This window comes from Dipodomys ordii, unplaced genomic scaffold (genome assembly GCF_000151885.1).
Source record: "Dipodomys ordii isolate 6190 unplaced genomic scaffold, Dord_2.0 Scaffold32, whole genome shotgun sequence".
NCBI classification, from domain to species: Eukaryota; Metazoa; Chordata; class Mammalia; order Rodentia; family Heteromyidae; genus Dipodomys; species Dipodomys ordii.
The window spans coordinates 1606923-1618252 of NW_012267248.1; the positions used below are offsets into that span (position 1 = coordinate 1606923).

The following is an 11330-nucleotide window of genomic DNA, read 5'->3' on the forward strand; positions in this document are numbered from 1 at the left end:
CCTTTCTCCACGCTCTCTCAGCCGCCACCAGACTCGCCAAGTGGGTCCTGGAGTCATGCATACAACCAGGCTAAGGAGATCGTGGGGCTATCTGCAGATCTCTCAGGAAGGTGATAATAAAACGGGCCCTGCCTATTTCACAGAGGTCTGAAGAGCGGAAGAATCGATCCAAATAAACATTGGAAATTGGGACGGCTGGTTTTCAGATCTGGAAGTATGGGGAGGTTCTGGGCAGAGGGGCAGAGCAAATGCCAAGAAAGGTGTACAATTCCCAGTTACCTTCCAAGCCACATTCCCTGGCATACCCACTAATGATAACTCCTTAAATTCTGGAACAATTTTCGATTGTAACTTGAAGTATGTTCTGTGGTTTCCTTAATTGCATTGATCCACTTAGACCCCTGCACTGTGAACATTCAGAACACTCCGCCCATGATACCTTAGTACCTAAACACTGGGTAGAGATGATCGTCAGTTTTAGACTCAACTGGGAAAAGCCTTTACTGGGCCATAAGGAAGGAAGAGTGGGATGTGTCTGTCGCATGTGAGCCAGCGCAGGACAGGTCTTAAATGGTCGTAAACTTTATCCATGCAGATGTGTCTCTCCTGCTGCTAACTAGTTTAGTCTAAGCCATTTCATATAAAATCCATGAAACAGAGGAAGCAGGCTAACAACATAAGATTTAAACCACCGTAATGGAGAGATTTCCTAGAATAAAACACCGATTACAGAACAAAATCAGAGAAACCCAAACTTCCACAAGTTTACATTCTCTTGAGTTGGAACCACGATGGGACCTAAAGGTTTGGAACAGGAAAGGAACCCGCAGCCCAGATGGAGACAGTCTACCAAAGACGATAGAGAGGACCGCTGATGATCTCGGGGCTGTATATTTCTGGTTAACCAAAAAGCAGTGCCTGGGCTGCTCTAGAATTATTGAAGTGAGCCATACCTTATATTCCTGTTAGAAAAAAGTTCAATATTTTTTTGTGTGTTTATAGGGAGTGAAAGCGAGTGAGCTCACCATCACAATCAGAAAGGACCCCCTAGAGAGAGAACCTGAACAAAACAAGGCACACTGTCAGAAACATAGCTTTCCTTGTAATTCTTGACTGTTGGACTGGGAATGTAGCTCTGGAGAGACCCTTGCTTAGTATGCAATAAACTGAGGGTTCAATCTCCAGCACTACAAGAAAAATAAATACCCAGGCAGTGGCCCATGCTATTCTGGAGGCTGAGATCCAGATCCTCCTGAAGTTAGTCTGGCCTAAAAAGTGTATGGGATTCTTATCTCCAATTATCTAGCCAGAAACCAGAAGTGAAGCTGTGGTACAAGTGGCAGAGTGCTAGACTTGAGGGGAAAAAAAAAAGCTAATGAACAGTGGCCAGGCCCTGAGTTCAAGCCCTGGTACACACACAGAGAAAGAAAAATAAATAAGTAAATAAACAACCGAAATTCATACTGCCAGAGAGAAAGAATTTGACATAATTTGATTAGCATGTGCATTGAAAACAGCCCATGAGGCAATGTAGTGAAAGGAGCACTAAATTTGGAGTCCCAAGCACTGCTGTAGGCTGGCTGCATTTATAGATAACTTGTATGAAGTCATCCTGGACAGCTTGTGCCTGGGGAACAGGCAGAAATGAGATTTCCAAGAGAAGGGTTTAGAGGAAAGTCCTTCCAGCTCAACAGTTTAAGAAGGTCACCAAGTGGAGAAAACACTCAGCATGACTATAGTTTTTCTTGAACATGGAGATTTTGGGTAAAAGTCATAACATTGTTGGTTGGATGGAGAAAAAAAACCTTCACAAAATTCACAATTTAACCAGTTCAATTGAATGCAGCAAAAACTATGTATTATTTTAAATATAAATATCTAAAATCTCAAGCAGATTGACAGTAGTTTTTGTGGAGACAGGCTCCATAGCTTCTGCCACTTTTTAAAGTACTTATGACCCCCAAACTGGAAGTTACTGACACAGAAGGCTATGTTATCCTGCCTGGATTTTAAGATTTAGCTCTTGCTAATCATCTTTTGTGTCCTGAAACCTTTGTAGATCAACTCTTAAAGCAAATACTTACAGAGACCCAAAATATTTACAATTCCCAGGTGTAAAGAACCAGAAGGTCTATAGCCAAGTCACACTGATCTCAACTTATTATCTATCCTTCCTGCCTACCAGTGTGATGACTGTCTTCACATTTCTCTCTTGGGCCAATGTTCTCTTCCTTCTTAAAACACACAAAGTACTAGTATCTCCATCAGTAGGCTCCTACTGAATACTACCTTCTTCCTCACCACTTTCTTTTCTTTCTCTTTCTTTTTTCCCTCCCTCCTTCCTTCCTTCTTCTTTCCTTCCTTCCCTCACTCCTTCCTTTTGTGCCAGCCCTGGGGCATGAGCTTAGGGCCTGGATGCAGCCCCAGAGCTTGTTTTGCCCAGGGCTAGCTCTCTATCACTTGAGCCACAGCTCTACTTCTGAGGGTGTGTCTGTGTGTGTGTGTGTGTGTGTGTATGATTAATTAGAGATAACAGTCTCTAATTAATTTCTAATCTCTAATTTCTGTCCTGGCTGGCTTTGAACCTCGATCCTCAGGTCTCAGCCTCCTGAGTAGCTAGGATTACAGGCATGAGCCACCCGTGCCCAGAACGTTTCTATTTTTAAGTAATTATTTTCAGACACCAAGAGCCTTGATTTAGTGAGCACATATTTGCTTCCATATTGAGTCACTTATTTTAAAATTATTCCATGCAAAATGACCAAAGAGAACAAGGGGAAAACATCATGATATAAATGAGGACCTGTTTTCCCCCAAATGCTAGGCAGTCAGTCAGACAGAAATTCTTAGAAAGTAGGAACAACTGCAAACCCCCTCCTCAACCCAATCAAAACATCCCTGCCGGAACAGAGTGACTTGTTTCTTTCGGATTTTTTTTTCTATTGGAAATGAGTGGTAAACTGAGTTCAGCTTGGTGGTGTTTTCTTAGCTGACTCTAGGCTACAATCAGGCCATTTTCGGACACATTCCCATGTAGGTACCAGGGGTGCTCTGGAGGAAGCTGTCGACGCCTGTTCAGCTAATTTAGGTTTTCTTTGTCTAATTACTGTGGAGCTTAGGGAAAAGGAGCCCGGCTCAGGGCAGTAAACTGACACTCGGCCTCTGTGTGTGGTATCCAGGCAGGATTTGATGGAAAAAGCCTGCTTCCACTCAACTTCAGGTCACTGTCTGGGGCCAGTCCCAGCCCAGCCCCCTCCTCCCCACCCCACCTCTCTTCTTCTCTGCAGACCCAACAGCGCTCTCAGCCAGCCCCCCCCCACACACACAGACTGCACCACCAGAGGCACCAAGAGCTGGGACAGCCCCCAAGGGGCATAGGTCTGTTCCACTAGGACTCTCAGTGGAGCTAGGAGTGGAGGAGCTATGCTCTTGATCTGGCTTGCTGTGTGAATGCCCCTTGTCTAGCCTCACACCTCTGCAGGCTCCTCAGCACACACATCCTTGCATTGATTTCTAGAGACCAAGATGCACCAGCTTTGCATTCCAGTCGGTCCCTTCCCTCTGGGCCTCTCTATCAGTCCCTGTGTGGCCCAGCCTGCTCCCAGCCCTCAGCTCTCCTCCCTGTTCCCAGCCCCTATCCCTAGTCAGACTCCATTTCCCTGCACGTGTAATCCAATAACTAACTGTCGGCTCTCATTGCAAGTGATTTCTCCCGAGGGTACATCTCTCCCTGAGCCAGGCTCTTACAGAGAGGGATCAGCACAACTGGGCATCAAATTTTTTAACAGAACTTAGTTTAGCCATGGTACAGTTTGAGTGAAACAATGCTGAGAGTGAGGATGTGAAGTTACTGGCAGTAAAGCACTCTCCAGAGTTGAATGGAAATACAAATATCCCCTCTTCTCAGGCTCAACCTTCTTGTTGCTTTAATTTTCTTCCCCCCCCTTTCTTTCCCCCACAAAAACATTAAGTGAAAAACTAAAAAGAAGTGGCAGCTAATACAAACTTGAGTCCTATTTGCCCCACATTTTCATTGTCTCTAAAACTTGGCCCAGGTTTTTCCATCCAAACTCCTCTGTTCAAAGTTCTGAAAACGTCCACGATTTCCTGAGGCCCAACACTCTGGGACTCCCAGCGCTCACTCTCTTATGGACAATCTCAGGGCCAAAAGGCTCTGCCAGAAAGAGAGAGTATTGGCACATTACCTTTGGGCGTCTGGCACCCTGGCGTGCGGTTGAGGGCGGCAAGTTCTAAATAAAGTTGACAGATGGTGTCAGTTCGGGCCCTGGGGAAGCCGGCTAAGGAGGGTCCTGACAGCACTCGAGGCCAGACAGCAAGGCCAGAGGAAGGCTGGGAGGAGGGTGGGGAAAGGCGAAGGGAAAGGAGAGGAGGGGTGGGTCTACTGTAGGGGCTGGGGGGTGGGAGGGAGGCTGGTTTCTGGGATGGGAATCTGGGCCTGCAGGAAAAGAACACAGAAAGTAAGTTCTTGAGGTCATAGATAGTCGAGTTTTGCTAGGAGTGGGGGGTTGTCCTACCAAAATGTGAGTTAGTGTGTGACGCCTCCGCTTGAAAGAGGGTGGATGGGGAAAGGGAAAGGGTCCCAGAGAGGAATTACAAGGACGAGGCCAAACCCCAGAGAGGCCGAAGATAAGAGAGGAAGTCAGCGGCCAGGTTAAAGGGGTGGAGGGGAGTGAGCAAAGCGGCCTGGGCGCCCTCCCCGGAGCGGGCAGCGTCGAGCGCAGAGGGGGCAGGGCGGGGTAGGGGTGGAGGGAGAGAGCGTGGGAGGGAGGGAGAGAGGGAGGGAGACCGCGGGGAGGGCGCGGGAGGGAGGAAGTCCGAGAGACAGAGCGAGGAGCGCTCCTGAAGGAAGACGTCGAGCTCGTCTCCGGGGTCCGGGCCACGATACCAGGTGGCGGGCGCAGCTGCTGGGCGTCCGGCCGCTTCGCCTCCGCCGCCAGGGAAGCGGGTTGCGCAAGGCGAGGACCCGGGATCGGAGAGGGATGCGCCAGGCGTTGTCTTCGGCCCGCGGCGGCGGCGGCCGCCAGAAACCCCAGAGGAGCTGAGGGAGGCGACGCCGAAGCGCTGGCCCGGAGTGGCCACTGTTGCAGCCCTGGTGGCGGGCTAGGGCGCTCGCCCCGTTTCTGGGCCGATCTCATTCCAGCGCCTCAGCTCCCGGCCCGGGGTCCGTCCCAGCCTCCCAGCCTCGCTCCCAGGTCCCAGATGACCACCGAGGGCGGGCCGCCGCCGCCCCCGCCGCGCCCGCCGCCAGCCCCGCTCCGCCGCGCGTGCAGCCCGGCCCCCAGCGCCTTGCAGGCCGCCTTGATGAGCCCGCCGCCCGCCGCCGCCACCGCAGCCCTGGAGACCACCTCGTCGTCGTCCTCCTCCTCCTCCGTCTCCTGTGCCTCGTCTTCCTCCAACTCGGCCAGCGCCTCCTCGATCGCCTGCAAGAGCGCGTCTGGCGGTGCCGGCGGCGCGGGCGCCGGGAGCGGGAGCACCAAGAAGGCGAACTCGGGGCTGCGGCGGCCCGAAAAGCCGCCCTACTCGTACATCGCGCTCATCGTCATGGCCATCCAGAGCTCCCCCAGCAAGCGCCTGACGCTCAGCGAGATCTACCAGTTCCTGCAAGCGCGCTTCCCCTTCTTTCGGGGCGCCTACCAGGGCTGGAAGAATTCCGTGCGCCATAACCTCTCGCTCAATGAGTGTTTCATCAAGCTGCCCAAGGGGCTCGGGCGGCCCGGCAAGGGTCACTACTGGACCATCGACCCGGCCAGCGAGTTCATGTTCGAGGAGGGCTCGTTCCGCCGACGGCCGCGCGGCTTCAGGAGAAAGTGCCAGGCGCTCAAGCCCATGTACCACCGCGTGGTGAGCGGCTTGGGCTTCGGGGCCTCGCTGCTGCCCCAGGGCTTCGACTTCCAGGCGCCCCCGTCGGCGCCGCTCGGCTGCCACGGCCAGGGCGGCTATGGTGGCCTCGACATGATGCCCGCGGGCTACGATGCCGGTGCAGGGGCCCCAGGGCACGCGCATCCGCACCACCACCATCACCACCACCACGTCCCGCACATGTCGCCTAATCCGGGCTCCACCTATATGGCCAGCTGCCCGGTGCCTACGGGTCCTGGAGGCGTCGGTGCGGCAGGGGGTAGCAGCGGCGGTGGGGACTATGGGCCAGACAGCAGCAGCAGCCCAGTGCCCTCATCCCCGGCCATGGCGAGCGCTATCGAGTGCCACTCTCCTTACACAAGCCCTGCTGCACACTGGAGCTCGCCTGGCGCCTCGCCTTACCTCAAGCAGCCCGCTGCCCTGACACCCAGCAGCAACCCCGCGGCCTCCGCGGGAGGCCTGCACTCCAGCATGTCTTCCTACTCTCTGGAGCAGAGCTACTTGCACCAGAACACCCGTGAGGACCTCTCAGGTATGGCATGCTCAGGGCTGGCCCAGGATACCACTTCTAAAGCTTCCAGGCCTAATGGCCCCTGTCACTCCTCTGGGACAGCTGGGGTTTGAGGGTACTTGGGAGGAGGATGCTGGGGGAAGCTGGTATCTTGTGGGTGGGAGGAAGAGGATGGGACTTACTGCCAACCCTGGCATCCCTGGCCAGGAGCTGGGCCTCCAGAATTGTCTAGCCTCCAGGATGATGCCAAGTTGGGGCCTTCCTAGCCGTTAAGGATATCCTTGTGGATTTCACCCAATTAAAAAGGAACAACTTACAGAGGAGGCAGTGGACTTTAGGAACTGTGTCTAGTCCTTCTGTTCTTTCAGAGTTTTCTTGGTTGTTCAAAAGTAAATGTCAGATACTTGTACCCTAGGGTATAAGTGGGAAAGGGTTCTTAGCTGAGCAATTATTGAGGGAACAAGAGAGGGAAGGGCAGAGAAAAAAGCTGGGCAAGGTCTCAGGGTCTTTCACTAGAAGCATCAAGGACCCCCCCCCACACACACACACACTACGCCCAGTAGACCATGATGATACAGTCTGTCCTGGGCAGCAGGAGGGTCCCGCATCTCCCCTGAGAAATATGCCTGGAGGTTAATTACAATGTGACTGGCCTAATTGTGTGGGTTGCAGATTATGAAAATTTATTGACTTGTGGGAAGCAGTGAGAGTGGTGTATAAGAGAATTGGAGTGTTTGGCCAGCTTTATCTGGAGAGCAGAGATAAACCCTTATTAACCTCTCCGATGCTCCCACAAGGATACAGATTAAAATCAGCTAGCCTGCCTGTCACAGACAAGGACCAAAGGTTGCCCCCCCCTCACGTTTATCTCCCACCCCAGCTAGAAAATGATTCATAGGATGATGCATACTTTATTTGCTTGTGTGCAACAAGAGCATTGGGGGAGAAGGAAGCCCAGAAATGGACAAAAGATGTTGGTTTCAAGGATGGGGAAAATTTCCAAATAGGCCTTTTAAATTCAGGTCTTAGAGGTTAACTAAACAAAGACAGTCTAGGCAGGACCACACTGGAGAGGATTTTAGCCTGACTTAACCCACTGAGAACAGAATCTTGTTCAATTTTATGGGAATTTCAACAAGTAACCAATGCTGACAACTCTCCCTTCCTATTTCCCCCTTCCACCGGCTGTCAATCTCTCTTAAGCTCAGGTCTGGCGATCACTCTCCACTTCTCTACCTCCTAAGTCCCTTCTGGTCAGCCTCTCCTGGGGCAGGCTCTACTCAACTTGAACCCCAATTCTGAGACTTGCAACCAACATGAAATTAAAAATCACAGAACAAACTTTTCTGCATGACACTGTCATCCCACCCACACAGCAGGCTCACATTCAAGCTCTCAGAAATCCTAGGATCTGGAGGCAAGACCCTTTGTCTTTAGTGGCAGAGAACTGCCCAGTTGCAGCAGGCAGGCCTCTCCTCTCTGTGGGATCCTCCTAGCTAGCAAGGCTAGTCTGGGAAACTGCCGACCTCAATGGGCTGTTCATTCTTCCCTTGTCCTCTAACTCTCAACCCTCTCTAGATTATTCTTCCCCATTTTGTCATCTCCCTGGTGAGTCTGAGACCTAGGCTTCCAAGGAGCCAGATGGTGTCCCTGGCCAGTGGGGGCCTAGCTCTCCAAGTGCAGCCCACAAGGCCTTGGCCACTCCTGAAATCCAGGCTCTGCCAGGCCCCATAGGGATCCTAGGACACCTTCCGAGAAGCACAAGACAGCGTGGCCCTGCCTCCCAGCCTTACCAGCAAGCCGAGCTTCCTACCCTCCCGCCTGGACCCGAGATCCTCAGGAAAGAAACTGAGCAGACCCCCCAGGGCTCTTCCTTAGGAGATAGGGCATTGTGGTCCCTCGGCACTGAAGCGACTCTGTTCAATGGCGCTGGCTCTTGGTGGGGCCTGGCCTGCTATTTGTGGTGCAGGAGCCGGTGCCATGCTGGACTACAGGCGCAAGAGAACGCACCTGTGTGCAGTGGTGGGCACACACCGCAGACACTGGCTTGCTTTCCTAGGATGGCAGCATGCTGAGCGCCCCAGCCGAAGTCCCGCCGCTGGTCGGCTCAGTGGGCGATGGGGGCTCAGTGGGCGATGGGGCACTGGAGCCCGGCTGAAGCCCTGCTGGGCCAGATCTGGCACAAATATCCCGCTGCTGAAAGGACCAGCAAACAACCCTCCTCTAGCCCCCGCACCTCACCGAAAAGGACCCAGCCTGGGAAATGCGGAGCCGAACACGCTCAGGGCAGAGAAAGTAAAAGCAAAAGTGGGTGCTAGGCGAGAAGCCCTGCTCCTGCCCTTGGGAAGCCTAGTACCGTGCTTCTGCAGCCGGCCTGAAGTTCCCAGTGGGACTCCTGGCATTGCCAGGGCCCCTTACTGGAGAACATCTCGTGCCCCGCTGCCCAGGCTTCTCCAGAGGAAGCAAGGCACGTTCTGGGCTTACGCTGATGCATGTGGAGGGGAAGAGGACTGGCTTTCCTCCCAGCACTTCTGTTGCGGTTATTTTTTATTCGCTTCACGGCATGGAGAACGTACCAGTGCTTCCCCTGAATCTCACCTAGCTACTTAGTTAGAAAATAAGGTTTAAAGTGAAGAGGTGAAGATGTCAGTTACATTCTGGGGCAGCACATTTGGTCCTCCCTGCAGCCAGAATTCTGGGCCTCGCTAGTGTGGTCTCCAAGCCTTGCTCACCCAGCATCCCTGCCCAGCCTCTGAGAGGGAAAGGGGGGAATTTGGGACCCCCGCCCCAGGATCTTGCTTTGCATTTGGGCATGTAAAACCAAAACAAAACACAGTCATCCTAGGGCCGACAGTTTGAAACTTTGACACACTTCTAGAGCTAGCTTCTCTGTTGCCTGTTTTATAGCAATATAGAGAAAAGTACACTAATCACCTTTAGTCAAAATTAGACACAGTAAATTGAAATTAAAACAATAGGTCTCAACATCAGCTCGATGACTTTGTGTCTGAGTTTTCTTTTTCTCTCTTCTTTCAGTGGGACTTCCCCGTTACCAGCATCACTCTACTCCAGTGTGCGACAGAAAAGATTTTGTCCTCAATTTCAATGGCATTTCTTCTTTCCACCCCTCAGCTAGTGGTTCTTATTATCACCATCACCATCAGAGTGTGTGCCAGGATATTAAGCCATGTGTCATGTGAATGGACAGAGGCCATGTGGAGGCCGCTCTCCCTGCTATTCTCCTCCTTTCTTGAGAGGCCCAACAGGAACTGCAATGGACTCACAGAACGTGCACTAGGAAAGCAGTAAGTAGCATGCTATCACTTAGCCAGAAAGCCCTGGCAAGCCTTGCTCACCAGTATTTGCCTACAATTGGAAGAGGAAACCCTTGCTAAGGTAATGTCCCATATGAAGGATATGCTAAAAACTTAACCACGTGTAAAACATAAACGTGGAGCTCTGGGATTGCCATTACCTTAAGTAGTCAGGGTCTAAAGAAAGAAGGAAGACAAATTGTGTGTCTCTGTGTGATTTTCTCATGTGTGCTTTTAAAAAAGGCAGTGCTAAGCACAAGACTTCAAGAGAGCCTCATTGTGTTGTCTAGCTCAGTAGGAGAATTGTTTTCCCCAAATATTATGTTTGGACACAGGTGCCAAAGAACATTATGAAGAAATGATCTAGAACCAGTGAGTCTAGTTTAAGAAAATGGTTCTCAGTATTGTGACAATACAACGATATTTTTTACAAAGTTGTTTTCTACCACCATATTTTAAAGTTATTTTTATGATCTTCGTGTATACTCACACTTTGCTTGTATTTTAAAAGGAGGATATATTTGCACTTATGTATACTTTTACAATTTGCCAAAATATTTTGATGTAAAATTTTCAATAAAATGTATATAACAAATAATTGTTTTAGGAACTTATTTCCTTTACTGGATGTCCAGGACACCCCTTCCCAGCGAGCATTGCAACTCTATACTCCCTGTCTCTAAGCTGTATAATTGCCGCGGTGTGGGGTCTTGGTAACTCAGGCCAGGTTCCGATGTGGATCTTCTTAGGAGAGAAAGAAAAGAGAGAATACTCTCTGAATTCTTTCTCTACTTTACCCTCATGTCTCCTGGACAAAGCAAAAACAGAAGGTGAAAAGAAAACTAGGCAAGGTACAGCTAGCCACGGTTCAGATCTGAGGACCTAAGTTTTGTGTAGCTTTTGTTTTCTTTCCTGTGCCCCCAAACAATTCTGCCCTTACCTCTTCCCACCAGTGCTGGCTATAGATGTGGAAGCTGAGGGAGAGTCACTACCCAGAGCCTGCCTGGGCTGAGCTTACCACCAAGTGTGGATGAGGTGCCCAAAGATCAGGCACCCGCACCCCTTGTTTCCTTTCTTGCTGGAGAGGTTGAGAATTACAGCGAGAATAGAGCAAGGAAGAACAGGACTTACCCATCCCTTCTGTATGCCCAACCTTCAAACTCATCAGTGCTGGCAACTAGAGACCTGAGAGCAGCAGCAGAGAAACCCTCAATCATAATCAAGAGTCGATGTCTTGTTTTTGTTATAGATTTTTTTAAAAATGGGAAACCCACATTTGCTTCTGATCCCCTAAAAGGGTGAGACAATAACTGCTTCCCTGGAGATAACTCACTGGTTAGAATCTCTGTTCCTGAGTAAAACACCTTGTTGCAAAAACTCCTAACACCCTTCCTAGTGTTTAGACTTCCTTCAAGTGTTTTCCAAAGTTAGGCAATGAGTTAAGCAATTTTTTTTAGTCTATTATATTTTCAGTTAAATAGAGATTTTTTTCTTTCTTTTTGTCTTTTCTTTTCTACCAAGCTACTCCAGGCCTGCTATAAATTATGAAGTCAGTCTCAGAGTTTGCTCCGACCACAGTGCTGTGTTTACATTCCTCCCGAGGCAGTCGGCATGGTCGTAATTTA

At 50.7% G+C, this 11330-nt stretch overlaps 1 protein-coding gene across 1 annotated transcript; it reads left to right on the top strand.

Moving 5' to 3' along the window:
* The first annotated feature begins 4971 nt into the window (after nt 1-4971).
* Nucleotides 4972-9591, top strand: Foxf2 (forkhead box F2). The gene is made up of 2 exons (XM_013016660.1): nt 4972-6412; nt 9428-9591. Exons 1-2 carry the CDS (start codon nt 5221-5223, stop codon nt 9589-9591), a joined length of 1356 nt encoding a protein of 451 aa, XP_012872114.1. The 5' UTR covers nt 4972-5220.
* The last annotated feature ends 1739 nt before the right edge of the window (nt 9592-11330 follow it).

Coding starts and splice junctions, on each gene's coding strand:
- Foxf2 (XM_013016660.1), top strand. CDS start 5,221: ATGACCACCGAGGGCGGGCCGCCGCCGCCCCCGCCGCGCCCGCCGCCA. Junction 6,413..9,427: donor CACCCGTGAGGACCTCTCAG/GTATGGCATGCT, acceptor CTCTTCTTTCAG/TGGGACTTCCCCGTTACCAG.